The sequence below is a fragment of the Cladophialophora yegresii genome (genome assembly GCF_000585515.1).
Source record: "Cladophialophora yegresii CBS 114405 chromosome Unknown aczIN-supercont1.5, whole genome shotgun sequence".
NCBI classification, from domain to species: domain Eukaryota; kingdom Fungi; phylum Ascomycota; class Eurotiomycetes; order Chaetothyriales; family Herpotrichiellaceae; genus Cladophialophora; species Cladophialophora yegresii.
In genome coordinates this window covers 1,198,431-1,222,471 of record NW_006913049.1, presented here as the reverse complement: position 1 = coordinate 1,222,471, position 24,041 = coordinate 1,198,431, and the positions used below count along the sequence as shown (strand labels likewise).

Genomic DNA, 24,041 nt, shown 5'->3' with positions numbered 1-24,041 from the left:
CCATCCGGATATTTCAGTGAACAGTCGATAGTCGATCGTCGACAAGACAAAGTTAAACCACCTAATAGCACGCCAACACATATCTACTACACCAGGGCAAGTCGCCTTGGTCACCTGCTCGAGCTTCGACCTGTCGAGCGATTGAGCCAACATCACAGCAATTGAGCGCAGGGTGGGCGGATACTGTAGGTGATAGCGTCAGGCACTGGTGGGACCGAGATCACCGCTGGCGAAAAGTGGAGGAGGGGGGCACCCGGGGCTTTTTCCCTTGCAGATGAACTCGGCTGTTTAGAGTTGAGGAACAAGCGTACGATACCCGACTCACCAATGGAATCACGGTCATTTCTTAGGCTACTGTGGTACAAGTATAGCACCAAGCTGAACCTCCACCATAGAAGCATATCTCGCAGGCACCCAGCAGGGACCGTCAGTGAAGCTTGGCGGTCACGCTGCAGTAGAGGTGTGTCGTCCCGGAGCCCGAGCCCAAAGTTTCAAATCTCAAACATGGTGAGCGACGAGGAGTCAGCAATTTGCGCACGGCTCGTGCTCCTACACAGTATATCAGCACTGCTGGGTCCCACTGGGTCCCACTTTCCCCCCGATTCAGTCGTCATTGGATCCTGCTGCTCCTGGCTCAATTACGCAGGACGTCCCGTCCATCGTTGAAGGCGGAGCGGGAACGCTCCATTGGCATTCGCGTCCAAGTAGACGTCTTGATCGCTGTACATCCCATCCGCGCTACAGGGCACGTTCAATCATCCATCATCATCAATTCGTCAACAGTCGTTGGTCCAGATATCTACCGTAAGTAGTCAGATGTCTTTCGGGAAGCTCTCCACGTCATGCGCATCTTTTGGCACCACAGTCTCGCTCGGTATGGCAATGCCATTCTCCTCCGTGGCATCCCACCTAGCCTGATATTCCGCCATAACCTGCTTGGCTGTAGCAGGACCCAGGACGAAATCCTTCACGCTCGGAGCAGGGAAGAAGTGATGCAACGCGACGAAGACCACGGCTGCAATGGCGAATCCCACCAGGAATGAGAGGTAGTAGACGCGAGTCCAGCCAATGGAAATGTGGATGTCATTGTTGACGTTCGAGACGAAACCTGGCATGCAAGGGAACACACTGATGGCCCACTCGGCGCAGTCAGCAAATAACAGCTATGTAGGAAGTGGAGCTGGTCCACGGACTATACGTACCGCCAGCGGAGCTCGCCAGTTAATGCCGTATGAATACCAGTAGATGCTCGTCTTGTTCCCCTTGAAGAGGTCATCCACGTTGATCTTTCGGCGATTGACGATGTAGTAGGAAGAGATCATGAGTCCAGTCATTGGGCCGAGGAACACTCCATAGCTTGAGAGAACCGCCAAGAATGTCGACGCTGTGGCCAGCAGTTGCCACGGATTGACCACCATTGACAGGAGCGCCGTGATGTACGCTCCCCTCCGGATGTTGATATACCCCGGAAATGTGGCCGCCAGGTCGAACCCGCCGGAAAGCGCATTCCCTGGAATGTTGATGCCCCATTGTGAGATGACAAGCGCGACGCCGCCAAAGAAACCTGCGGCTCGAGATCGAGAGCCGCCCGCGTGCATCATAGCGATGAGGAGATCAGGCAGGCTCCACAGGGGAGCGCCGTATCTTCTTTGGGTGGCTGCTGTCACGAGAATGCCAACAACAGAACTCAGGATCGAATACGTTGCCGCACTCGCAAGTTGGCCGTAAATGGCATCCCTCGGTCTGCGTGTGAATCGAGCATAATCGCTCTGGTTGAGGATGCCAGCGGCAATGCCTCCGATCGCGCTGATGATCCCATACATGATCGACCAGCCCACCGAGGTGTCCTGTGTATCTGGGTGGCCTGTAATGGTGTCGCCGAATCCGTCCATGGTGGCCAAAGCCCAAATCAGGAGCACAATCTCGAAGATCATGATTGAGGCGACGCCAATGTACAGAAAGGCTTTCAGCTTGTGTGGGCGAATCCAGATGAGTGGAAGGGAGATCAGGCAGAAGATCCAGTACGTGAGAAAACTCGCAGATGTCAGTCCAGTCGCATGGAGATGGTTCGGAATGCGATCCTCGAGGTTGGGCCAGATAGCTTCGAGGCAGACGTAGACGCATTGGCCACCGATCCATGCTTGTACAGCGTACCAGACAAGCGATAGAAGTATGCGGTTGTAGATGACGAACGACGAACCGTACATGCCCCAGACGTAACGATTTGCAATCGGGAACCCGAGATGGTAGAACGCCCCGGGCATGCTGTTCAGCACGATCTGTGTATTGATAACCCTTGTCAGTCGCGCTTCAAACATCTTCAGGAACCTTGCTGAGGTCTTGCGATTCGCGACGCCAGACCTGCACTTTCGGGACTGGTTTGTGCAACTTACAAACACCGTGGACAGAATCGCGCCAACGATAATGACAATGATTGCTTGCCACCATGTTAGACCGAGAGCGATAAGGGAACTTCCGGTCATATAAGTCGAAATGTTGGTATTCGTCAGAACCCCTGCACACTGTTAGTCTGACTCAAGCAACGTCAACCTGTCAAACTCCACAAGACTTACAAAGATTGTGGAAGGTCCAAAACGTCCATGTTCGCCGTCCCTTCTCGATAGGCTTGATGTCGTTGTTGATCCATCGGTTGGGTAGGGTGCCGCCCTCGTAAGGCACCTCGAGCTTCTTGAGGAGACCTGTGAGTCGCGCCATCCCGACAAAGGATCCCAGCTTAGTCCACCTTCGACGTGAAGGCAATTCGAGGAAGGGGTAGGAGGGTAAGGGGAACAAATGTACTCCAGGAGCCCGTCAGCCAGGACCAGCACTTTGCTTGAATTAGCAGTCCCGATAACACCGCCTGCTATCCGCAGTCGACTGCTCTAGCCTCCGGGCGATCAGTGCTCGATCATCCACGACATAGCCCTTCCCTTTTCGGGATGCTTGCCCGCCATTCGGCAAATACCGAGGACACGGTCACAGTCGTGCTTCTGCAAAGAGTTCCCGTTGATGCGTGGGATTGACAAAGCGTGATGGACAAGGGGGATCCGGTCTTATCTTCTGGCGCTGAGCATTCGCCTACGAGCAGAAGAAGCGGACTCGAAGTCCATGCAACCCTGTGGCCCCTGCTTATCAGCATGTAGCATGTTCGTTGCTTGGGGACAAGCTTCATCGAATACATCTTGGTTCGAGTGGCCTCCATTCCTTACTCCCGTTCTCGCTCTCCACCATGAGAACTCGGTGCATATCTGTGCCGGCCGCAGATCTCCGTCTGGACATCTGTCGCGAGCTGCGGAACGGTTGGGCGCCATCGAGCTGTTGGACCAATGATTGCGTGATCATTCCTGCAGATATGTCCGACTTGTCTCGACCACAAATACATGGAATTGTCGTCTTGGATAGCGTGTGGAGCTTGTCATGACTGCTGAATCCCTCGCACTGTATCTAGAGTAGACTCTATCTTATGATTGTGCGATGCTGAGCCCTCACCTGTTGAATGAGATAGCTAGGTATTCCATTCTTCCCGAAAGGCAGCCTTGACCAAGATTTCTCCTCGGTATCATCGCCCATCTGCGCACATTGACGCTTTTGGACGCGGGCATCGACCGCACTTGAGCATGTACCGAATAGGCGTTGACGTCGGTGGAACAAACACCGATGCTGCCATTCTTGATACCAATGCTCTAGATAGCAATTCGCGAGGTGTCCTCGCTACATGCAAGACAGCAACAACGACACATGTGACTCTCGGAATTCAAACTGCAATCAAGGAAGTCCTCGCCAATTCCAATGTTGACAGAAGCAAAGTCCTGAATGTGGCGGTCGGCACTACGCATTTCGTGAACGCAGTGGTTGAGAACGATGCGAGACGACTTAGTCGAGTGGCGGTCGTGAGACTGTGTGGTCCGTACACCAGGAAGGTAATACGTCGTCCTACAGGTCTTCTGAGCATCTGGCTCATACTGTGTTACAGATACCTCCCTTCTCTGACTTTCCTTATGCGCTGAGGAATATCATCGAAGGTCCGATCTTCTACCTCAATGGTGGGCTTGAGATCGATGGGCGAGAGATATCGAATCTCAACCCTGACCAGATCAAGGAGACAGCGTCGGCCATTGTGAAAGCAGGGATAGAGTATGTTGCCGTGGTCGGTGTCTTTTCAGCTCTCGACCAGAAAGGCTTGCACGAGGAGAGATGCAAAGCCATGCTGCAGCAATTTGAATCAAGTCTGTCTGTCGTCTGCTCTGGACAGATCGGTGGGCCAGGCCTGCTGACTCGTGAGAACGCCACAATTCTCAACGCAGCAATCCTTGGATTCGCCCGCAAGACAATCACGGGCTTTAGACTTGCCATGTCCAAACTTGATCTCTCCTGTCCACTGTACCTGACACAAAATGATGGCACGCTGGCGGACGCTACATTGGCCGCAGAGCTGCCAATCAAGACCTTTGCAAGTGGGCCGACGAACAGTTTGATGGGCGCCGCATTTCTGCAGAGACTTGGTCATGGAGATCGCAGATTAGCTGACAAGCAGGTTGTGGTCGTGGATATTGGAGGAACCACGACGGATATCTGTTCGCTCTTACCCTCGGGCTTCCCTCGCCAGGCGCCGAACTTCGTCGAGGTAGGAGGAATACGCACTGCTTTCTCCATGCCGGAGGTATTGTCCATTGGCCTCGGAGGCGGAAGCCGTGTCCGAGAAGTAGGTGAAGACGGAGTAGTTACCGTTGGTCCGGACTCGGTCGCTCATCGACTTACAACAGATGCAGTCGTGTTTGGTGGCTCAATTCTTACCGCCACCGACATTGTAGTGGCTTCTGGGGACGCAAAGATTGGTGACTCTGAGAAAGTCAATAGCGTTACAAGGAAGGTCATAGAAGGGGCGATATCAGATATCAAACGACAATTGGAAAGAGCCATCGACAGGATGAAGGTGTCTTCAGCTCCAGTGTCCGTGCTTTTAGTCGGTGGAGGATCTGTCATTCTTACAGATGAGCTCCACGGTGTCGAAGAATGTCTTCGCCCTCCTCATCATGACTCTGCGAATGCGGTTGGAGCGGCCATTGCGAAGGTTGCTGGTGAGATTGACGTTATCGAGATCCTGGCTGGTCGGGACGAGAATGATGCAATCGAAGCCGCCAAACAGACAGCAATTGATGCAGCCATTGCCAATGGGGCAGATGAAAAGGATGTCAAAATAGTGGACATCCAGAAGATACCCCTCCAATATGTGAACAACAAAGCCACACGCTTGGTCATAAAAGCGGTCGGTAGTCTGAAAGTGAAAGATGGGCCCTTGCCGGACAAAATTCCCAACGGCACGCCGTCCAGGGAAGTGGAAGTTGACGAGGACTCACCACCAGAGGCGGCTGAGGCAGAAAGTCATAACCTGAAGAACGGGAACATGGCGAAGCCGACTCTTGGAGTCGATATTGCTTCATATCGGCCGAACGTCAAGGACGGGGTCTGGTACATCTCTGCCGTTGACGTTGAGTTAATTGCCTCTGGCGCAGGCGTGCTTGGAACAGGAGGTGGCGGATCTCCGTACCTCATGGCATTGTACACCTTGGATACTCTTCGTAAGGGCGGCGCTGGAAAAATGCGGGTCGTCGCCCTTGGATCCTTGAAGGACGACGACATCTGTGTTTTCGGCGCGGGCTATGGCGCACCCTCGGTGAGCAATGAGCGGATCGGCAATGGTACGGATGTATTTGCGGCTATCGACGCAGTCAACACCGTCATGGGGATCAAAGACTTCCATGGCATTGTGGCCGATGAGATCGGAGGCGGGAACGGTCTGGTCACATTTCCCACCAGTGCCCGGTATGATCGGCCAGTCGTTGACTGCGATTTGATGGGTCGCGCCTATCCAACGCTGGAGCATGGGACTCCATATGTGTATGGGCAGCCTGTGTTGCCGGTCGCGACTGCTGACTGCAAAGGCAATGCGTCTGTTGTGCTGTCCGCGGAATCGAACAAGCGAGTCGAGGCGCTGATACGCCAGACATGTGTTGAAATGGGCAATTCAACAGGAGCTGCTGGTCGCCCACTTCCTGGCAATGTTATCAAGCAGTACGCGATCCCCAACACCGTTTCCCAGGCCTGGTACCTCGGACGAGCAGTCCATCTAGCGAGGCAAATGAAGCTCGACTTCATCGACGCAATTTCAACCATAACACCCGTTCGACAGCTCTACACAGGCAAGATCATTGATGTTACTCGTGATGTCTCCCGTGGGTACACGGTCGGCCGCTGCATTATCTCGCCTCTCTCCGCCGATGAGGAAGGCGAAATCGGTCCCCAGCCTTCATCTACTTCAAACGGTTCTCAGGCGCGTGAGACACGCTACCTTGCCATTCCTTTCCAAAACGAATACCTGTCGGCCGGGTTCATCTCCCCACAAAATTACCATGCCGACCCAGCAACCTCAGAAGAAGAGGAGATTATTTGCACAGTCCCGGATCTGATCTCCATTCTGGGCTCCGATGGCGAACCCCTTGGCTCACCGGAACTGCGGTATGGCCTCAAGGTGAGAGTAATAGGCATGCCTGCGCACCCATTGTGGAGTGGCTCCGCAGAAGCGCTGAGAGTGGGTGGACCCGAGTTCTTTGGGTTGAAGACAGAGTGGAAGCGCGTCGGAAAATATAGCAAGCCAAGGAGCGTAATCGAAGAGTTTGATGTGGTAGCTCGGAAGACAGAGCCCTAGAAACTGGATAAGGCCCAGCTCCGACGGCAGCCAACGAAGACGGCAAAGTGTGATGTTAGGCATCTTTGGCAATTTGGCCCAGGATTGAAGGAGCAGCGCCGAAGGGTTGAAGCCTGAAAATCAGAACATCATTACAACTGTAATAGCATGGCAATCACCGATAATACAACGTAGCAGAACAGACTAGCAAACACATAACACATCTCTTGCCGTGAGTGACCACCCAACATAATTCGTAGGCCAGATTGTAGGCCCAAATTCATAACAACAACAAAATGTTACCTCCCAGTCTCGCGAGAGCGGAGAGTAACAGTAAAGTCCGAATTCGCAATCATATCCCCTTCCCTTCATGTCTGTAGAGGGTATCTTGTGTCGACTAACCTGCGGACGGAGTAGTCCCAGTCCCGGAGAGTTGATGCATCAGCTGAGTCGAGATTTGCACAGGCCACTTTGCCATGTCTTATATACGAATCGATGGATGCGAGGCTCAGAACGTGCTTGCTGATGCCTTGTAGACTGTCGAAGACATTTGTCGTTAGTGCCAGACCGAAAGTTTCGGTTCCAGGAAGCATGCTTTCGAGTGGTAATTTGGAGGACTTGGTGCGGTGCAGTTTGCCTCGTAATTGCCTCGGTGGCTGTCTCATCATGTAAGCCCGTGGATCATCGGACGGGACCACAGGCCGTGCATCGGGAGCAGTCCCCGCACTATTAGCCAGAGAGACGCAATGCTTATCGGGACCAAGAAGTGCTTCGCTTTCTTTATCCGGATCAACCGGATGAGAGTGGGATAGATTCTTGACGCCTTTCTTACAATGCTCGCGACCAAGATCCGGGTTTGACTGTTTCACGTTGCCGTCCTCCTTGCTGCCAAATTTGGTTGCATAGTCCTCAAACATTGGCTCTTTCTCAACAGTGCCGGCCAACGCACCAATCGACTCAGATTGGCTCGAGCGACTTAATGTGTTCCTTGACGGACTTGACAGCGATCCGGCCGCCTGTATTTTTTGATGAGCTATCGCGGCCTTCTTTCGGTGTTCGAAGTCCATGATATCATTCAGTTCCGTCTGATGTCGTGACAGCTCGCTCAGCGGAGAGTATGCAGAACCAACTGTACTTGTCCTGTGCCGAAGTTGCTGGGTAGAGAGCAGGCTCATACCGTCATTTTCGTCTGAAGTTAAGGCGATAGACTGGCTTGCGGATCCTCCGTGTAGATATCTTTGATGCCGACCGTGAAGACTAGATGGCGGTGTTGGGGGCAGGGCCCCAGACACTTGGCCTTGAGATTTGGCCTTGGACGGAACTTTGAAAGGCTTATGGCCAGGTTCCAAGCTTCGACCGATGTGCGAGCTCAGTCGAATCCCGTTGTATACTGGAGGCGTCACATCACGGATTCGCGTGGTGGTATCTGCTGACGAGCTAGGCCGTTGAATGTTTGTACTTGCACTCCCAAGACGGATAAGGGGAGGTGACGAAGCATTTGGGGTTAACCATGACTGTAAGCCTGTCTGCTGAGGAGTGGCAACGTGACGTTCAACAGAAGCGATCGGGCCTACCACTTCTTCATCGTTTATTTGGGTGGTAGCTTTGGCTCTTCGCTTCGTGGGAGGTCCTGGTCGGGGGGATGTATACGGGCTATTGTGACCGCTGCCCAGTAGAGGAGATTCGGGCGTCGTCCCCAGCGAGCAGTTTCCCGGATGAGGGTCCGACAGGGCTTCTTCATCTGGAATGCCAGACGCAGCAGTTCCACTCATCCTTGATGACTCGCTTGCTTGATTGCTGCCCATCTTTACGGGCTTGATTCTGGCATTCATAGCCGCGATGACAAAAGGATTCCTCATGCTTGATCCACCTAGAGGTGAACCTTCTGAGTTTAGGGGTTCTTGCTCAGCTTCACTATCCACCACATCACGTTTCTCTGCGCCAGAGCGTTTTGAACGAAGCGTGTTCTTGTCAAAGATGGACGTCGCACGGGGTGACGCCGTGTCTTTGTCGGTGGCTGAGTTCGCTGCCCCTTCTTCACGATCACCGGGCGTGGGATATGCTCGACGGAACAAGCTTTCCACCAATGACAACAGCTGAACGGAGCGAAGGTCGAAAAAAAGAACCTCATCCTTCGCAGGCTCGACGTTAACATCATAGCTCTCCAGGGGACAACGTATCTGCATGCAGAGGAATGGTCGCTGGACCGAGACACCGGTCGCCGACAAGACACTGTTCTGGACGTGCCGCTTATATGACTTGGCAATCTCTTTCATCGTCTGTCGTTCTGCGTTGACCGGGCGGCCGTCGACGGAAATATACTGTGTGGTGTTGCGTATCTTGACAGGATCTGGGCGTGTCAGCATATACCAATATACTGCCAGATTTTACATACCGGCGGTTGCGGAGACCAAGATGGCGCTGATGGCCCAGTCGGTGCCCACAGTGGCACGGCAGTCATCAGAGGTTATAGTATGATGCGCACATACAGATGCGAGCTCCGTTCCAACAATCTTCGTAGTGATTTCTCTCAGAGACTGGTTCGGTGTTGCAGCGTAAGTCCAGTTGAGCCTGTTATTCTTCGCTTTCAACACCTTCAACGAGAAGCGTACTTCAGGTCTCGCGAATGCGAACGCGAAAAGGAGAGATTTTATAGCCTCCAGAGTTTTCGTTGTCGCTTTCAAAGCGGACTGTTTTCTGACCGGTATTTTCATGAGGAAATCTTGCACGCGTACCGTTGTGCCGACGGCATGAGAAGCTGAAGAAGAACTGGAATGATCATGAAACAATGAGCCTGAGAAAGAACTTCACACCACCTACCTGATCATTCCTGAAGCAGCATATTTGATCGATGTCCCCACAATTTCCCCATCCACACGAGTAGTAACGGTCACAAACTGACTCAATTCAACTATACTTGCCAAAGCCTCACCTCGAAATCCGAGAAAGGCACCACCGAGTCGTCCGAGGTCATCAATGGTTCTAATCTTAGAAGTACATCCACGTTTACAAAGAAGCTGTCGATCTTGAACATGGATGCCAGTGCCGTTGTCCTTTACCTGGATGACGTCCAGTGTATCTGTCGAGATTTCAATACTGATAGCTGTAGCTTGGGCATCCAGAGCATTGTCGATGAGCTCTTTGACGAGTGATTTAGCATCGTTGAGGACCAGAGAGGAGCCGAGAGCACGGGTGGTGTCCTCCGGCAGAGCTTCAATCGGCATCGTGCAATCATTGGGGATGTCTTCGACATATCCGGGAGACTGTCGAGAGATGACAGTGAAGTGAAAATCAGTTCCAGGAGAGACCCGCTCTAGACGCGTCTTGACTTTGAAGTTTACGCGTCGTTAGCGGCTTGGCAGCCTACGGCGGACCTTCCACCGACAAGATGCACTGCCATTAAATGGTCTCAGCATTCAAGGTGACGGCACATTGAGCGACGTCAACATGTGGCACTCATGGCCGAGACTGTGCCTCTGCAAATAATCAGTAAACAGTTCTGCTCGCGACGTTTTCACGGATGGTGGGTGTCAGTAGGTTTGTTTGTCTTGGAAATTGCTTACTGTTGCTCTGTACGGACTGCGCTGTCCACGAAAGTCACTCGCTACCATGTCGAAAACAGCATCAGTCGACATTGACAAGTCTCCTGTCACACTCCCCTGCAGACTCAGCTTGCCTAAGCACTTAGTAAGATGTCCCATGTGAGAAACATGCGCCCAGCTGCCAGCTTCCGCTCTCCCATCGACTAATTCCGTGCCCTGTAAAGATTACGGAGGAGTAGCTGACACCTATGCGTCCTCATCCCTGCTCCTGACAAGTGGTTTGAATTCTCGACATCTGTTTAACCTGAAATAACCGCTTCTTTTGCACGGATCAACACTTTGGCAATAGACTCAGGGGATTCCCTACGACATTAAATTATGAAAGTGCTCCTGGACGTTGGATTTTGTCCCACGCTCGTTAAACCGACGGTGGATCTTCGGCTTAGCAATGGACATCCAACAACTGGCAAAATTCGCCGTGCCTGCTGTTGTGACGCTGGTGGCATTTCTTTCATACTCGTCTCAATACCTTTTCGACCATATTGAACCTGGTCCCCTTACGTTCAAGCAGAGTATCACGTTCAACGCATTGGTAGCATGCATATGGATCAGCTACGCACGTGCATGCACGACGAACCCCGGGCGTGTACCGCTTGGCTGCAAAGCAGACGAGGCTGAAGGCATCGACTTGGCGAACCCCAGAGAGAGGGCTGCTTCAAGGCTTCGGTATTGTCGGAAGTGCGAAAATATCAAACCCCCGAGGTCGCATCACTGCAGGGTGTGCAAAAGGTACGTTTATCCCTTGTCCCTGATTACCGTGCTAACTAGGTCAGATGTATCCCGAAAATGGATCATCATTGTCCTTGGACAGTCAACTGTGTGTCACATTTCTCGTTCCCGCATTTCATGCGGTTCCTGGTGTACGCCGTATTGTCGATGTGCTACCTTGAGTACTTTTTATACCTGCGAGCTGGCGTCATTTGGAAAAATCGTCATATGCCGAGTGTAAGCCGGTCATCATTTCTGATGACCAGGACACTGACCTAAATTACCAGTACCTAGGCCCATCTCCTTGGCAGCTTGTCCACCTTCTTATCCTGATGATCGTCAATACTCTCACTGTCTTTCTCGTCTCCATCACATTCTTCCGCTCGCTTTATGGTCTAGGTGCCAACGTTACCACCATCGAGAGCTGGGAGATTGAACGTCACGAGCAGCTTCTCCGTCGAGCTCGTGCTCTTGGAGGCTACTTGGATGGGCCCGATGGCATTCGACTGAAGATTGTGAAACAAGAATTTCCCTACGACATTGGCATCTGGAACAACATCTCCCAGGGCATGGGCTCAGCAAATCCCATTGCTTGGTTTTGGCCATTTTCTGCAACGCCGAGGACAAGTGGGTTACTCTTCGAGACGAACGGATTTGAGAATCCAGGAACAAGCTGGCCACCGCCAGATCCTGATCGGATGCCTCGAGTCGAACGTCCACTAGACCTCCGAGACGCTTTTGTGCATGACCACGGCAGCCTATCCCCGGATCAGGAGATGGTGGCATTCAAGCAGCGACAACAAGCAGATTTCGAGCAGCGGTCTGATTTCTACGGAGTTCAGAGAAGGAGACCTTTCCATCAACGGTTCGCACAGGACGGGCTCGCGCCTGGGGAGGATGATTATGCCCATCCGGAGGACGACACCAGCAGCGGCGAAGAAGGTTGGCGAGACTCCGACGGAAACCGGCTCAAAGATTACGGTGTAGATGAAGATGTCGAGTTCTACGATGAAGACAACATACCGATTGCAGAATTATTAAAGCGGCGGAGAGAAGCGCGTGAATAAGCAATCTGTTATAGGATCCAGCCCGACTCTTGGAGATGTCGACCCCACGGGTTTGCCCTGAGAGGCAGTTTGCCACGATAGATAGCTGACTCCCGTTCTCTATCGGGCAACGCGGCGCAAAGGCCGCGTTGATGACAGGCAGGTCGAGGGAACACCTTTCGCATAGGACCTGGTTCCGGTTAAACGTGGGGGGCAAATGTCAAACCCCACTCCGTGGAGGCAGGTGGTGGAAATGGGATATCAATGTTCCGTGGAGCGTCCCTTTCCACCATATTGTTCCATGCCTCGCCCCGTTTTGAGCTGGGAGATCAACCATCGACAAGCCAGAATACTCTGTATGGACAGACGTGATGCCGGACAAAAGCGCTGGCTGATTTTCAGTACAGGAGCAGCACGATTGGGATTGCAGCATTCCAGGTCAGAGCTCGATGCTGGCTCAGAAAATTCCCCACCCCACGTCTCCGGATTCTGCGGGGCAAAGTTGGCGACTTTCGTGACGAACTCAGGCTCAAATGCTCGGCATATTGCCGGGCGAGGTGGCACATTTGATAGTGTCATATAATGCGACGGCCTTTGGGTTTCGTCGTAGAGTAACTTTTCTTGTCTCGTAGCAGCCACATTCAGACAACAGATCAAGCCCAGATTAAACTGTTCTAGGTCGTCTGCTATTTTACACGCCAAACCACGCACCCTACCTAGGTAGACTCACGGGTAAATCCGCCCAGCAAATATGAACGGCCACCACGAGATCCGGCAATTGAAGCCCGGCATCAACGTGCCCATGGTCACCATTTTCAAGGACAACGAGGATGTCGATGTGGACGCCATCGCAAAGCACGCCGTCAGACTCGCAAAGGCTGGCCTCACGTCGATAACATGCCAAGGATCCAATGGCGAAGCAGTACACTTGACCAAGGAGGAAAGGATACTAGTGACCAGCACCGTGCGAAAAGCCATAGACGAAGCCGGCTTCAGTGACATGCCCATTGTCGTGGGCTGTGCGGCCCAGTCAGTGCGAGAGACCATTGAATTTTGCAAAGATGCCTACAATGCTGGTGGCGATGCTGCCCTGATTCTCCCTCCCTCATACTATAAGGCGGCGTACAAGCCGGAAAACTTTGTCGAGTTTTTCCAGGACGTTGCGGATGGCTCACCGATCCCGCTCATCATTTACAACTATCCTGGCGCCGTTGCAGGCGTGGACCTCGACTCTGACACCATCATCAAGTTGGCCAAGCACCCCAAGATCCGTGGATGCAAGCTCACCTGCGGCAACACTGGCAAACTGAACAGAATTGCTCATGCGGTCAAGGCTGCCACGCCTTCAGATTCCGGGTCGGGCTGGATGTGCATGGGCGGCTCGGCGGACTTCACTCTGCAGACTATGATTGCCGGCGGTTCAGGAATCATCACCGGGTTGGGCAACGTGGTGCCAAAAGCCTGCGTCAAGGTGTTCAACTTGTATGCTGAGGGCAAGGTCGAGGAAGCGCAGAAGCTGCAGGCAATCGTCGCTCGAGGAGACTGGGGCGTCATCGCTGGTGGCATCACAGGCACCAAGGCAGCCTTGGAGTCATACTTTGGCTACGGCGGCTATGCTCGGCGCCCACTGCCCAAGCCCAGCAAGGACGAGGTGACCAAGTATGAGGCCATGTTGAAGGAAGTCGTCGAGCTTGAGAACTCATTGTAAGAGTCGTGATCAGAAAGATAAGGATTTTTTGGCAAACGTCTTTCGAATCCAGCCGCGAGTCATGACCAGCATAGCATCTTGGTAGCGCGCTGCTCAGCGAAGCGAGAACACTCGCGTCAGAAGCGAATCGCGTGACTGCCCACCTTCGTGAGCTTTCAAATTGCACTGAACACGGCGACACGCACAGACATTATGAACTGCGTTTAACTTATCCTTGGTTCATTAGGCAACTGACTCGTCAACCTGTCATCGCTAGTCAAGCCAGCTCCTTATTCCTCCTGCGCCGCCTCTCAGCTTCGTGCCGGTTCTGCCTCGAGTGCTACGCTCCGCCCTCATGGCGGCATCTGCCATTGGCCTTGGTGAGCAGTCTGACGCAGTGCCGCAGTCTGTCTCGAGCCCAACGCACAAGGTGCATGAGACTTACATGAAGCTGCTCCATCCCCAGCCATTCCTCCGGATCCAGGCCTATGGCGAAAGTTCTTGATCCTCTTTGGCCCTGCAGGCTCCGCTGACCGACCATTCATGGCGCGCGGGACACGTTCAATTCCAGAAAAATTGCGTTGCCGCCACGTTGCAAATCGGCCCATCGTCAGCCTCCCCTTCGTGTCCATGGCATAGTGACAGCGCAGCACCCGTGGTACGTACTTACCGCTGCCTCTCACTGGCGTCTGCTCCCTGGCACTTTCTCAGCTTTCGGTTCATGCTCCAGATGAATGGCCTTGCATGGAGCTCCGGGCTGCTAGCTGCTGCAGCTCATCTCTCGAAGCGCCACTGATTTCCCAAGGCGCTCCGCTGTCAGCGCCGCAACATTGTGGCCGAGCTTCATGGCGAGCTGATCATTACCGCTCATCTGCCCTTTATTTTGGCGACCTCGTCGGCATGCCACCTCACTGACCTGACCGTGCTGGCGCCTGTTGGCTTCTCTTAAATTCATCTACTGTGTATATTTCTTTTGTTTTGCAGTTAGATCCAGAAACATGCCCCAATGGCTAGTAATCTAGGTCTCAATCATGGCGATCACCAGCACGACTCAATCACCTCTGTCACCGAGTGTATCTTAGGGCTGAAGGAGAAAATTGACGAGAAAGAGCTCCCCGGCTTCAGCGGACTCATCGACGACTGGTTTAACCCCGATGTCCCCGTCGACTCGGAGCAATTTATCCGGCGATTCTTGCACGTCTTCAAGCAGACCGACCAAGACTTCACCTACGAGAAGATCGTGGGAGACTACGACGACGATGTTCAGAGAATCTTCAATGATTTCGTAGACGGCAGAATCGATGCCACCGAAGCAGGTCGGCGATACGGTCAAGCCACGGCCGACAGAGTCCCAAAGCGAGGAGACATACGCAGAGGAGGTCTCGCCTCCGCCATCTCAGGGGATCCAAATATCCTTGCGGAACCTATCAATCTGTTATTGGCAGCTCCGACGAGCATTCCGTCCCGGATACGGGCCCTCTTTGCAAAGGTCTTCCCGAAGCTGAAAGACCCTAAGCGTGCTCTGTACATTCCAGTAAGTGATGAGTATCCACGCTCGCGTTCTAGTCCGCTGACTCACCGGAGACGTACAAAGACCTGGAATTCACCAATCATGGTCGCACCGTTGAGAATACCCCGGCTCTGACTTGTGTGCCCAACACTGCTCAAGACATTTGCGACATCGTCAAGTTTGCGAAGAAGCAGAACATGGGTGTTAGAGTCTCAGGCTTCCGTAGGTTTAGCCGCGTGGGGGTCTTGTTGAGATGTATGAGCTGACTCCATGAGCAGGGCATTCATGGTCACCGGTCTTTGGGCGTTCTGACAAGAAGCACCGTCAGACCAACGGCGACATTCTTATCTCGACGCTTGGACTCATCGATGCTTCTGTATTGCCCAACTTCACATCTCTCCCGACAGACATCTTCCAGCCTCGAGCGAAGGACTTGAATTCAATAGTTGTCGTCGACCACAACTATGTCCGAGGGCCGCCGCTCCGAGATGGCAAGAAGTACGTGAGGGTGGGCACCTCAACGACCAACGAACAACTGCGCAGGTGGTGTATCAAGACTGGCAAAGTCACAATGCCGATGAACATTGTCGAGGTTGAGATCACCATGGGTGGCAGCAATGCAACGATCTGGTATGGCCACGCTCCGTCTAACTCGGGGGAAATACTGACACCAAAATCACAGCCACGGTGGTGGAATCAGAAATCCCACCATATCTGACCTGGTCCGGGCCATCGAATACGTAGACGCAAACGGCACGCTTCGCAAGATCGATCTCTCGAGCCCAGACATCCTTCGAGCAGCTGCAGGCTGTTTCGGCCTCATCGGCGTGGTTACACATCTCGTCCTGGAACTCGACCCAATGTCATGCGCACTGATGGAGCCGCGCAAGATTCCCGTCATTGAAGCCATCCCACCGCCACCAGATATGCCCGACTCGATGATCCCTGCCCCGCTACGACCTAAGCAGCCGCTCAGTCCGGAACGCAAAGCCGAGATTCAACGAGACTTCGAGACCCGCGCAACCACGACAGACTACGCGGAATGGTTTTGGTTCCCATACTCGAGCGAAGTCTGGGTGAACACATGGCACAAGACGCTAGACACGTCCAACGCAGTAGACTATCCCAGCGACGCCAAGACCATTCTCCAAGTCCTCGGGACGTTCGCCACCCAGATCGCCCAGGACGCCTCAATCATCTTGAAGATAACGCAGGCTCTCCCAGAGACGCAGACCAAGCTGCTCACCTGGCTGGCCATGAAGAACCTAGACGACATCGGCCCTAACGGCAAGAAAATCAAGACCTGGGTCCCCGACGCGCTGCACTTTCAACGAGGTGTGCAGAACCTGCGCGTCCGAGACCTAGAGGTCGAGTTTCCACTTCAACCCAAGCTCAAGTCTACCTTGCCTCCAGCCGTCAATGCGAACGGACACGTCAATGGCGCTGTCTCGTCCCCTGCTCCCACTCAAACCTCGGACGTCGACCTCCTCCTCGTCCAGCGGGGCTGGTGGGACGCCATCCTCGCCGCTTACGCCGCCATCAAGACCTGCCCGCAACGCATGCCGCTGGAGATGCGCATCATGGCGGGCTCGAACGTCACCCTCGCCCCTCAGCGCGGTCACAAGCTTGGCACCTGCGCGATCGAAATCCTCACCCTCCACAACGTGGCGGACATCTGGCCCGCCTACGCGCAGGGCGTGCTCGACAAGTGGACCGGATATAAAGACTCCGAGGGCGCACCAGTGCCCGTCCGCCCTCACTGGGCGAAAGAATGGTACGGCTACACGGTCAGGGGGCGTCCCTGGGAGGAAGTCCTCCGCGACGAGGAGAGTGCCAACGGTGGTTTCAAAAACGAGATTGCCGAGTGGCGGGACCTGGTCGGCAGATTGGCCCGGCGAGACGGCTGGACGACACACGATGCCAGACGGCGTTTCGGCAACGACGTCCTCGACTGGCTGTTCTGGGGTCAGGACGGCCCTGCAAGGTTGAGCGGCAGCACCATCGCCAGTGTGGATGACGCAGCGAAGTTGCAAAAACAGAGCCCGGCGAGGAAGTTGTTGAAGAGCTGCTTTGGCAAATAGGCGGGCCACGGGTAGGCCGCATGATACAAGAAAGAAGGGCAACCTCGGGATGTAATGGATGGCCGTTGTGTTTCCTCGGTGAAAAAGTCAGCATGTCCGTGGAAAAAAGGTCACGACGACCGCGGAAGGATCGTAACTGTTGTTCTCATTTTATTGAACTGGACGTTGGGTTAGGATGGGCTCAGGAGTGGGCTCTCGGTCTTTCCATCTTGCGGTCAAAAAATGAAACCAATGAACGCCTACCTACCTGCCTACCTACCCACCAACCATACGACTGTACTAGCGACTGTCCCACCCCAACACCTCGGCCACGAGCTGCCGCCTGGCATGGATGTTATAGGACGAGCTGCAGGCAGAATCAAACGGAGGTACGGTATGTGATGATTATGAAGTGAACGTGAATGATGAGGAATACCACACCGGAATGATACTACGATATGTAAATGAGATTATGACAAGGATACTCCACTACCTGTCTCATACTGCGTTACGTATATGAATCATCATCCACCTTCTAACCACAGTAGTATAGAAGGACTCCGTACTCATAGCGGTTTCATATAATGCCGTGGAGGTCTGGCAGCGGTCTTGGCACCGGGCAAAGCATGAAAGAAATTCTCTTAAAGTCTAGAGATCAAAGCCACACTACTTACTCCGTACAGTCCTTGAGCCATAGACTCCAGGGTCTCGCGTCTGGCTCTCTGCGCATATGGCTCTCTCGGGTTCAAACGTCCATCACAATGACCTACAGGAAGGTGAGTGCGGGGTGAGACGTGATGAGAGGTAACGCCTTGCCCAGCCATCCAGTTTCTGATATCGCTCTACACCTGAGTGAGGACTCTATGTATTTCTCTACGGCAGATTCTAGATTCAGTCTGGAGCAAAGACTTCGTACACATCTCCAAGCAAAATCCGCCGACCTGCTAGCGACAGCAGATTTAATTCAGTACCTCCTCCGATCCACGACATTGAACATACACAAGTACGCTCATCAATACCGGTTAGTACCCCCTCCTCCGATCCACGACGTTAAACATCCTCTCCCCCTTCTCCCTCCTCCCCCAATTCGTGATAAACAGATCATACGCCCTCTCAGCATACTCGGCTCCCAGCCCACTAACATGAGGCGTGAGGATCAAGTTCTTCGCGCCCCAAAGCGGATCGTCGGCAGGCAGGGGTTCCGGGTCCGCGACATCCAAGGCCGCCCCCACGAGGGTCTCCTCATTCAACGCCTTGACGAGCGCAGGCTGATCGATCAGCGCGCCTCGCGCGATGTTGATGACGAACGCGGACCGGGACTTCTTGCCAGGGTACGTGGTCTGCGCGAGAATGTCGAATTCGGCCGTGCTGAACAGGTGGCGTGTCGCGGGTGTCAGGGGCAGAGCGATGATCAGGCAGTCCAGCCCCGAGGCGAGGAACGTGTGCAAGCTGCGGCGGCTGGTGCCGCTGTACCATGCGCGTGGGATCGTGCCGTCAGGATCGCCTGTATTGGGGACGATGTAGCCTTTGTCTTTGCGGGAGTCTGCGAGGATAGAAGACAGCGTTAGTGGCAAGGCAGTGGATGGTAAGTAGGTGCAGGTGCAGAGGCAGATTACGCATATTATGGTGCGTTAATTACGTGATATCGTGCGTGCGTGTGAGCGGTAATCAAATACTCATTTACCGTACATACCTGCCGTGGAGCGTGGACTTGCCGTGTAGGCGTGCACGTTGGCGCCCATGGCGTGGAATATTCTGGCGGCTTCACACATGGGAAGTTAGTCAGGTCAGCGCCGTTTCGCACGGCAAAGGGTCGCAAAGCAAAGGTCAGGCCAGCATAGCAAAGCACAGACAACGTCCGGCATCTTTCTCCTCAAGGGGGACGTACCCTGCCGCCCAATACTACCATACCCAGCTATCCCCACCGTCTTTCCCACCCAATCCGTCGTGCTCATCAGTAACCGTCGATCATGCTGCCACTGGTGCGCCTTCTGGCCCTCGTAGAGCACGTTGTAGTGCTTGCTGGCGACCAACGTGGCCATGATGATCCACTCGGAGATCGGGGGCCCGTGGATGCCCGAGCTCGTCGTGATGGGGATGTCGCTGTCCGTGAAGATCGGGTGGGTGGTGTAGTGGTCGACGCCCGCGGAGAAGAGGTGGATGAGTTTGAGGCTGCAATATTAGCGGGCCAAAGATATTGCCTGGGAGGGGAGGGGGAGGAGGAGGAGGAACAGTGCGCGGGAGCAGCGAGACATGGCATACTTTGGCGCGTCCTCGGGTTTGGCAGGCAGAGTCCCGAGCGTGATCAGGATGGTGACGGTTTTCCATAGGTCTGTTGCGGCGCGTCACGGTCAGCGCCAGCATGCAGCGTGGGCATGTTTATAGTGGAAGGGAGAAGGATTCCTTCCTTCTTGGATGGCTCCGTACTGTCGCTCCCCGAAGAGATTCCACTTGATCAGAGTCCATTGCAGAGCAAACAGCATACATATACCCCCACATACAACATACAACGAAGCAGGATAGAAACACCAATGCTATGCTTTCCTTACCAATTGGCACCATACGTGAAGCGATCCTCTTCCGTTCCGCCACTTGATTCTCACACCTCAGATGAGATGCCGTCCTTACGGCAGACGGACGTAGTTACTGACCTGTCGGAACACCCTTCGTCAGATCCCCTCCCCACGGATTCGACGACATCTCCAGTTCGAGGTACGTAATCTCAATGTAGGGGAACCGTCGTTTGATCTCGGCGGTGATGTGTTTCGGCTCGGGCTCCCAGAGGGTGATGAGGAGGTGTTCTTTGTCGGGACCGCCGCCCATTGTGGCTGTCGCTAGACACGAAGCACGGAATGGGCTCAGGAGGAGGGAGAGTGAATTCTTAAGAGACGTACGGAAACCAAGTCAGGCACAGTAAGTCACTGCTGGCAGCCAAGAAGGGTAATGCGATAAACGTAGACGACTGGTGGTGTCAACCTTCAGCAGTGGGAATACTGCCACGGGGCGAAATCATATCATTGTCGGAGATAAACGGTATGCGAGCAACTGTCATGTCATGAGTAATCCAATCCAATCCAATCGGGCAGCCTCACAATCCGCTGAGCATGCTCGCATGCAACAATCTATGCCGTATCGTCGTACAAGTGCCGGTCGGTAGTCATACTGAACTGTACTGCTTTTGATGCCATATGCCCTCACCCACGCCAACGCTTAGTGAGACTGAGACAACCCCCCAGTCCAAAACTCCTGATCAAGAATGCCTCGACTCCTCTTTGGCCACTCCGTCACCATCGCCGCCGAATCTCCCAACAGTCACCCATTGCAGCTTCATCGGTTTGTCGCTTCGGCGTTCCTGCAGACCACTCCACCCGAGTCTCTCTTCGCCCATCCTCCCCAATCCACCTTCCTTGATCCAACAGCCGATGACAGCACGGACCCAGCACAATTTCTCCTTGATCTCATTCGTCCGCACAATTTCCATCTCGGAGCGGCGCAACGAATCTGCCATTATATCTTCCAGAGGCAAGCTCAACTCGTCGCGTCGCTCCATTGCTTCACTGCTCACTATGCCGTGGTTTGCAAGGCCGACGGCGTCGGTTGGCATCAGGTACACGCAGTTGACTTGCCAATGGCTGTCTTCCATGTCCGCCTCTGAAATCTGCTTGTAGACTGTGATCTTGGTGTGGTCGGGAAAGTTGAATTGCAGCCCGCCGTCTGTGTACCTCCACACTGTAACGTTGCCTACTCGTTGGTAAAAGTGGATAAAGTGTTCACTCTTCTTATCGCTGGTCGCTCCGTGGCCGCCTTGTTTGTTCATGTACTTCCCAAACTTGTCCAAGAGCGCGACCTCCTTCATACGTTCGGCTTCGCCGCCAGACAGTGTCGCCTGGAGGGCATTGGCTGCAGCCACCTGACTCGGGTGGCTTTGGAGATCGAGTAAGAAGTTGCGTGCAGGAACGTCGAGACGGACCATCCCCATCTGGTAGTCGGTCTGTTCGTAGAATTCCACGTCCTGAGCGTCTGGTCCTTGGGGCACAAACTGGTACTCGAGCCCTTTCGCTCGTTTGATCGTGTGAGCACTTGCATTCCTGACCACAACGCAGCTGCTAGGCATCTTGTTGTCCTCGGACGATTTGAGCACCATCCCAACCGTGCCATCAGTGAGTATATAAGCGATCCCGTGCCGCGTAGAGTAATCTACCCATTTGTCGACTCTGGGGTAATTGGATCTGGGTCGGACCTTGCGGGTGCCATATGCTGATCTTGGTCGCTTCTCCAGATTGCCCCTAGGATCAAGCGCCGCGTGCAAGTCTCGCAGAGAACGAAGAACGGCCGGACTCGACGAATAAGGCACTGACGAAGCTCGATCCGCTTTGGCAATGATTCTGGCCTGATGTTTGGGCCATGATGAATGCGGAACTGATTCGAGCCGCGACGTTGCAAGGGACTGCGGCGCTCCTCGTGCAACGCGTTGCTCCTTGTCTGGCTTTTCCGGCGCTATCTTCCAGTCATTTCCTGTGGTGGTCCGCAATGCCCGAGTACCGACATCCTCCAAAGGCCCCGATGAACCGGAGGAAGAGGAGCCGGGACGGATCAACATGGCTTGTCCTGATTCTGCCGGCTGCTGAACACTTGTTCCAAACTTATCAGCCGACCGCACAGGAAGGCCGGCTGTGCTACTTTTGACCCTCCGGCTCTCCGGCCTTGCCTGGCCTACTGTCTGCCTCGCAATCTCACCTACCCCATCAGGGGCTGTTGTCGATCTTGGCAATGTCTTGGAGATCTGTGATGCTGGTTCTCGCAATGTTGTGCTTCTCGTGGTCCGGATCGTGGCCGCTCTTAGAGGACGTTCCCTCAAGAGTGCTTGGAGGGGTGGTTCAGTGGGCTGTGTTTGCTTGGGTCTGTCAACATCTTCGAGGTCAACGAGCGCTCGTCGGACGGCACCTGCTGGCAGCGCTTGTTGTCTTTGTTGTGCCGCAAAGCTCTGAACGGGTCTCGATGCAGCAGACATAGTTGATGGTGCTCTCGGAGCAGAAATCGGTAACAGTTCAGCTTCGGGCTTCGATTGCTTCGAGGCCGCAGGTTGTTCTGATTTTTGTTCTATAGGCTTCCGACTGCGGACTCGCGATGGGAGGAGAGGATGCTGCTGACGGGCCGTCCATTCGGCATGTGCATCCGAGAACTGCCTGTAAAGAGTGCCCGACGGCAAGGGAACCATCGGAGCACAGCCCTCTCTGTTCTCGGCCTCGATCTCCACCAATGTCGAAATGTTTACACCCACACCGACTCCAGCACGAGGGCGTCCATCTGAGCCGATACCGACACCACATTCACGACAAATCCTGCTGTGACCGATACCGTAACCAGATACTACCTTGTCTCCACGAGGATCGGCATTTTCAAGCCACAGAGGCTCTGTTTTCAGACACGAAATGTCCAAAACATCAGCAATGGCTCCCATGGTGAAGAATTCGTGCTCCACCAGCTCGTCCATCTCGGGTCTTTCTGCAGAGTTGAGATTCAGGCACGAGGCGACGAAGTCCTTGGCCTGTTGCGGGATGTAATTCTTGCTGTCAATCTTCCATTCGTACTCTAGAGTCCTGAGCTTGGTATAAATTTCCTGCTGAGTTTTCGACTGGAAGGGAGGAGTCCCCACAAGCATCGCATAGCAGATGACTCCAATCGCCCACGTGTCCACTTTGTTGTCGTGACCACGATTGCTAGATTTGCTCAGAATCTCGGGGGCAATGTAGTTGGGTGTGCCGCACAGAGTTGTGCGGCGATCGTGCTCATCTGCCATGACTGCGGCCAAACCAAAATCCCCAATCTTGATATTCATTCGAGCATCCAGGAAGATGTTGCCCATTTTCAGGTCTCGGTGAATAACCGATCGTTTATGCATGTATTTCACTCCTCCACAGATCTGAATCATGTATCGCCGGACTTCGGGCAGACTCAGGCACGCGCGGACCTTGACCATTTCGGTCAGACTTCCATTGGGACACATCTGAAGAACGACGTAGGTGTGCTCGTCAATGGTGAAAGCACGGAGGAACTCGACAATGTTGGGATGGTGCATCTTCGCATGAATCTGTAGTTCCGTCCGGAATTTCTCCATCATCTTCTTCTGCTCTACTTTGGCCTTGACGACTTTCAAAGCAAATACTTCGGATGTTGTTTTCGACTTTCCTTCAAAGCAGACCGCGAACCCTCCTTTTCCCAATTTCCTACCCATGATGTACGTCTCTGGGGATGAGCCAGGCTCTGTGATCGAGGTTGGCGGTCTCCATCTGTCGTCTATGCGGTCCGGATTTGTTGGCTTTTCTTCGGGCTTTGGTCTTGACTCTGCTTTGGTTTTCTTGGTGGCCTGTGGAGGGGCCATGGGGAGATTCACTGATCGAGGCGAAAGAACCTCCATAGCAGGTACTAGGGGCGTGAATAGGCAGAAAGCGCCTGTCAGCGCCTCTTAACAGTCGAGTGGCCAGCTAGGAGATGGATGAAGATCAAACGCAAGCGGCACGCAGACCAGGACGAAAAGAGGCAGAAAGTAAACATTCACTAGGCCAAGTTTGGAAACGGGCCGTTTGCGCAGTGCTTGGTCACGTGCCTGTAGTCGTCGGGTGAGGGGCACGCCCGTTAAAGCCGCCGTCGGCTCCGGGCTGATTTACGCCTAAGCGAACCCAACCCAAACTTGCACCTAGGCGGTGGCTTTCACAATCATCTGCAGCTGGTGACTCAAAGTC

At 53.8% G+C, this 24,041-nt stretch overlaps 8 protein-coding genes across 8 annotated transcripts; 4 read left to right on the top strand and 4 right to left on the bottom strand.

Moving 5' to 3' along the window:
• Window positions 1–812: 812 nt before the first annotated feature.
• Window positions 813–2,715, bottom strand: A1O7_07162 (uncharacterized protein; the record flags this gene model as incomplete). The annotated part of the gene is made up of 4 exons (XM_007761162.1): window positions 813–1,139; window positions 1,203–2,279; window positions 2,394–2,515; window positions 2,574–2,715. The coding sequence occupies 4 exons, from the start codon at window positions 2,713–2,715 to the stop codon at window positions 813–815; spliced, it is 1,668 nt and encodes a 555-aa protein (XP_007759352.1).
• Window positions 2,716–3,617: 902 nt separating this feature from the next.
• On the top strand, window positions 3,618–6,706 carry A1O7_07161 (uncharacterized protein; the record flags this gene model as incomplete). The annotated part of the gene is made up of 2 exons (XM_007761161.1): window positions 3,618–3,920; window positions 3,974–6,706. The coding sequence occupies 2 exons, from the start codon at window positions 3,618–3,620 to the stop codon at window positions 6,704–6,706; spliced, it is 3,036 nt and encodes a 1,011-aa protein (XP_007759351.1).
• Window positions 6,707–7,053: 347 nt separating this feature from the next.
• Window positions 7,054–9,909, bottom strand: A1O7_07160 (uncharacterized protein; the record flags this gene model as incomplete). Its single annotated transcript, XM_007761160.1, has 3 exons — window positions 7,054–9,035; window positions 9,081–9,454; window positions 9,506–9,909. The coding sequence occupies 3 exons, from the start codon at window positions 9,907–9,909 to the stop codon at window positions 7,054–7,056; spliced, it is 2,760 nt and encodes a 919-aa protein (XP_007759350.1).
• A 766-nt stretch (window positions 9,910–10,675) lies between these two features.
• A1O7_07159 (uncharacterized protein) lies at window positions 10,676–12,062 on the top strand (the record flags this gene model as incomplete). The annotated part of the gene is made up of 3 exons (XM_007761159.1): window positions 10,676–11,016; window positions 11,061–11,232; window positions 11,283–12,062. 3 exons carry the CDS (start codon window positions 10,676–10,678, stop codon window positions 12,060–12,062), a joined length of 1,293 nt encoding a protein of 430 aa, XP_007759349.1.
• A 730-nt stretch (window positions 12,063–12,792) lies between these two features.
• A1O7_07158 (uncharacterized protein) lies at window positions 12,793–13,749 on the top strand (the record flags this gene model as incomplete). Its single annotated transcript, XM_007761158.1, has 1 exon — window positions 12,793–13,749. The coding sequence occupies one exon, from the start codon at window positions 12,793–12,795 to the stop codon at window positions 13,747–13,749; it is 957 nt and encodes a 318-aa protein (XP_007759348.1).
• A 985-nt stretch (window positions 13,750–14,734) lies between these two features.
• On the top strand, window positions 14,735–17,319 carry A1O7_07157 (uncharacterized protein; the record flags this gene model as incomplete). Its single annotated transcript, XM_007761157.1, has 4 exons — window positions 14,735–15,262; window positions 15,313–15,460; window positions 15,517–15,868; window positions 15,921–17,319. The coding sequence occupies 4 exons, from the start codon at window positions 14,735–14,737 to the stop codon at window positions 17,317–17,319; spliced, it is 2,427 nt and encodes an 808-aa protein (XP_007759347.1).
• Window positions 17,320–18,320: 1,001 nt separating this feature from the next.
• On the bottom strand, window positions 18,321–20,121 carry A1O7_07156 (uncharacterized protein; the record flags this gene model as incomplete). The annotated part of the gene is made up of 5 exons (XM_007761156.1): window positions 18,321–18,841; window positions 18,992–19,060; window positions 19,187–19,470; window positions 19,561–19,630; window positions 19,950–20,121. The coding sequence occupies 5 exons, from the start codon at window positions 20,119–20,121 to the stop codon at window positions 18,321–18,323; spliced, it is 1,116 nt and encodes a 371-aa protein (XP_007759346.1).
• Window positions 20,122–20,548: 427 nt separating this feature from the next.
• On the bottom strand, window positions 20,549–23,716 carry A1O7_07155 (PLK protein kinase; the record flags this gene model as incomplete). Its single annotated transcript, XM_007761155.1, has 1 exon — window positions 20,549–23,716. The coding sequence occupies one exon, from the start codon at window positions 23,714–23,716 to the stop codon at window positions 20,549–20,551; it is 3,168 nt and encodes a 1,055-aa protein (XP_007759345.1).
• Between the last annotated feature and the right edge of the window lie 325 nt (window positions 23,717–24,041).